This window comes from Beta vulgaris, chromosome 4 (assembly GCF_026745355.1).
Source record: "Beta vulgaris subsp. vulgaris cultivar EL10 chromosome 4, EL10.2, whole genome shotgun sequence".
NCBI lineage: Eukaryota > Viridiplantae > Streptophyta > Magnoliopsida > Caryophyllales > Amaranthaceae > Beta > Beta vulgaris.
Window position 1 is genome coordinate 54,297,384 of NC_079205.1, and position 3,209 is coordinate 54,300,592.

A 3,209-nucleotide genomic window follows, 5' to 3' on the forward strand; every position below is an offset into this window, starting at 1 on the left:
CAATATAATAATAGCTACACGGAGAAGGGACAGACCAGAGATTAGTTGGTTAAGACACTGCAAACTGATGAGTGAAAACTTAACAGAGGTGATCAATCAGAAATTCAATATAATATGGGTTTGTTCTCAGTTAGGAGATAGGACATTATTGTGGATAGAGCGATTGATTAAGGTTGTAAACATGATAATGAGGGAAATAGCCAACTTGGATATGTCAAGAAGAGAGAAACTGAAATCGACAACACAGTGAAAGGATGCTTCATCAGCTTTTTCTATCATAGAAACAAAACATCATATATTATCAGCACACATCCAACTTAATACAATGAAGAAACAAACAGCCCAAGAGTCATAAAATAAGATGGTTATCAGGGACTTGAGGTGAAGTAGACAAAGAAACTAAAAGCAAAATCTCAAGCCAAAGTACAAGTAATCTAACGTGTGACTCGTATCGTTTTAGACATTACAAACAACATGGAGGAACATCTCAACTATACTGAGATCTTGCATATCGCCAAAACTTAGTCATAATTATCCTGTTCTGGTTTTATTCATCATTTGATGAATTTCCTTATCTGGTCCTTTGCCGAGTCACTTAAATTATCAGAAGACAAGAGGCCAATAAATAACGAGAACGTATCAGCTTCAGCTTCATGACCCTTGCTAACCATAAGGTCAGAGTAGTAGAATGCATTTGATAAGTCATTGTTGACAATAAATCCTCTGATAATTGTATTATAGGTACGATCATCAGGATAACAACCATTTTCCTCCATTATTGTCAACAATTCAACAGCTTCATTCATGAGCCTTTTCTTGCAAAAACCTTTCATCATAGTAGTGTATGTTTTAACATTAGGCTGTAGACCCTTCAATACAAGATCGGAGAAGAAATTGGCTGCATCTTCAAGTTGCCCAGCCTCACACAAATTGTCCATTAGGATATTGTAGATGACAATATTAGACTGAACACCATTATATTCCATATCTTCAAGTAATGCTATTGCCTCATCAAGTAGCGCATGTTTGCATAAGCTATCAAGCAAGGAAGCATATGTAACAATATTAGGAGTAATTCCATGACCTTGCATATCCTTGAACAATTTATGGGCAATGGGAGTCTATTAACTTTGCATAGTCCATCGATGAGAGTGGTATAGGTAACAACATCAGGTGTCATTATTCCTTTTTGAAGTATTTCTTGGAATAAGTACAGTGCCTTGTCAATGTTTCTAGCCTTGCAATATCCATTAATCATAGTATTAAAACTTACAGTATCAGGCTCACAACCATGTTGCACCATGAGACCAAGTAGTTTTTCCGCATCCTCCATCTGACCACGCGAACAATAACCATCGAGTAAAGCATTGTAAGTTATGACATCTGGCACCTCACCTCTCTCAATCATGTAGTCTAGAATAGCTTGTGCTTCATCAATATTCCCATCTTTGCAAAACATGTCAACCAGCATGTTGAAGGTGGGAACATCTGGTGCTACATTACGCTCCAACATCTCAACTAGCATATCATTAGCCTCGACTTTGGAGCCAGAGTTGTAGAGACCTCTAATTAAGGAGTTATAAGTGATAACGTCAGGTATCATGCCCTCACTTTTCATGGCGGTGAACAGGTCGAGGGCCTCTTTCAACTGCCTATCCTTACAGAGACTATCAATGATGGTACTATATATGACAAGGTCAGGCTGACAAGGATTAGATTGCATTTTCCTGAGCAAGTGGAGGGCAGAAGCATTGTCACCAATCCGACAAAGGCCTTTGAAAATAGCACCATAGGTAACAATGTTGGGTTGGAAACCTAGCTTAACAATTTGCTCGAGCAATTGAAGAGCTTGAGGAAGCTTATCACAGTGGATAAAGCCATTGATTAAGGTGTTAAAGGTATAGCAGTTGGGGGAATATCCAAGTTTGAGGCATTTTCCCATAAGAGAGAGGCCGAAATCGAGACGGCCCAAATGACAGTAACAATTGGCGAGAATACCAATAGAGTGCCTATCGGGTCGAATACCTGACAATTCAAGGTTTCTGAGTAGAGAGATAAGGGTAGAGTGAGGTTGAAGGCGTTTCAATTTGGACATGGCAGTGAAGAGCTGATTGAAATCTATAACAGAAGGAAGAGGGCGCAATGAAGTCATTTGATGAAAGAGAGAAAGGGGGAAATTGAGATTTGAAAACCCTAATTTGCAGTGTTCTTTAACTGATTGAAGAAACAACTTACGATGTTCATGAGTTGCAATGGAGTAATAATTGCGTAAATGAAAATGAAAAGCAGAAAAGAAAGGGGAAAGGGAATAAGAAGAAGGGAGAGAGCAAGGAAGAAAGCTATTACCAATTAATGGATGACTCAGCCTCATTGTCGTCTTCGCCACAAATGAAATGCAGTACTGAAACTCAACAATGAGAGTGGAGAAGTGGAGTGACTGGAGTCTGGAGATCGCAACTAAAAGTGAGGAAAAAGAGAATACATTGTGCGTGACTCAACCTCCTCAAAAAAAAGTCCTAATGCAAGAGAGTGGGATAGAGAAAAGATAATTTGCTAGAGATAAAATTATAAATAGTTCCTCCGTTCTGTTTTAAATGAAACATTGGATGAAATGACACTATTTATTGATCAATTTTGACTCCAATTTATCGCTATTATATAAAGAAAAACATAGTCAAGTGGGATCTTGTTAGATTCGTCTCGATGCATACTATCAAATTATAACTTTTTTATATTTTTTACGCGTACACAACAATAGATATTAATAACTAAAGAAGCGCGTTGGGTTGCGTGAAAAAGCAAACGTTTCATTTAAAACGGAACAGAGGAAGTATATAATTACTTCCTCCGTTTTTTATTAGATGTTACACTTTTCAAATTACGGATTCCTAGGTAATTTTTGGAGAGGAGAGAGATAGAGAGAATGAAAAACAAAAGGGCCCCATGTGAACATGTGATAGGAGAGAGATAGAGAGAAGTTATTACCCAAAATAAAAGTGTAACATCTAATTAAAAACTTCCTAAAATAGAAAGTGTAACATCTAAAAAAAACGGAGGAAGTATAAATATTTAGATTTATTGTTGGAAACTATTTTTAACTTTCAAGTTTTTTGCGAGAAACTATCTTATAAAAAAACTTGTTGTCTTAAATTACATTATTTTTACAATTTTGTTGTTGACAACTAACTTATGCCGGTTTCGACGTTGAC

The 3,209-nt window shown here is 36.9% G+C and overlaps 1 protein-coding gene across 1 annotated transcript; it reads right to left on the bottom strand.

Moving 5' to 3' along the window:
- Window positions 1–247: 247 nt before the first annotated feature.
- On the bottom strand, window positions 248–1,942 carry LOC130591199 (putative pentatricopeptide repeat-containing protein At1g12700, mitochondrial). The gene is made up of 2 exons (XM_057394138.1): window positions 1,215–1,942; window positions 248–1,035 (listed from the first exon to the last, which is right to left on the bottom strand). The coding sequence occupies exons 1-2, from the start codon at window positions 1,940–1,942 to the stop codon at window positions 555–557; spliced, it is 1,209 nt and encodes a 402-aa protein (XP_057250121.1). The 3' UTR covers window positions 248–554.
- Between the last annotated feature and the right edge of the window lie 1,267 nt (window positions 1,943–3,209).

Excerpts from the sequence above, each read along its gene's own strand:
- LOC130591199 (XM_057394138.1), bottom strand. The coding sequence starts at position 1,942 with ATGGGAAAATGCCTCAAACTTGGATATTCCCCCAACTGCTATACCTTT. Across the intron at positions 1,036-1,214 it reads AGAAACATTGACAAGGCACT|CTTATGCAAACATGCGCTAC; the intron begins GTACTTATTCCA and ends CTTGCTTGATAG.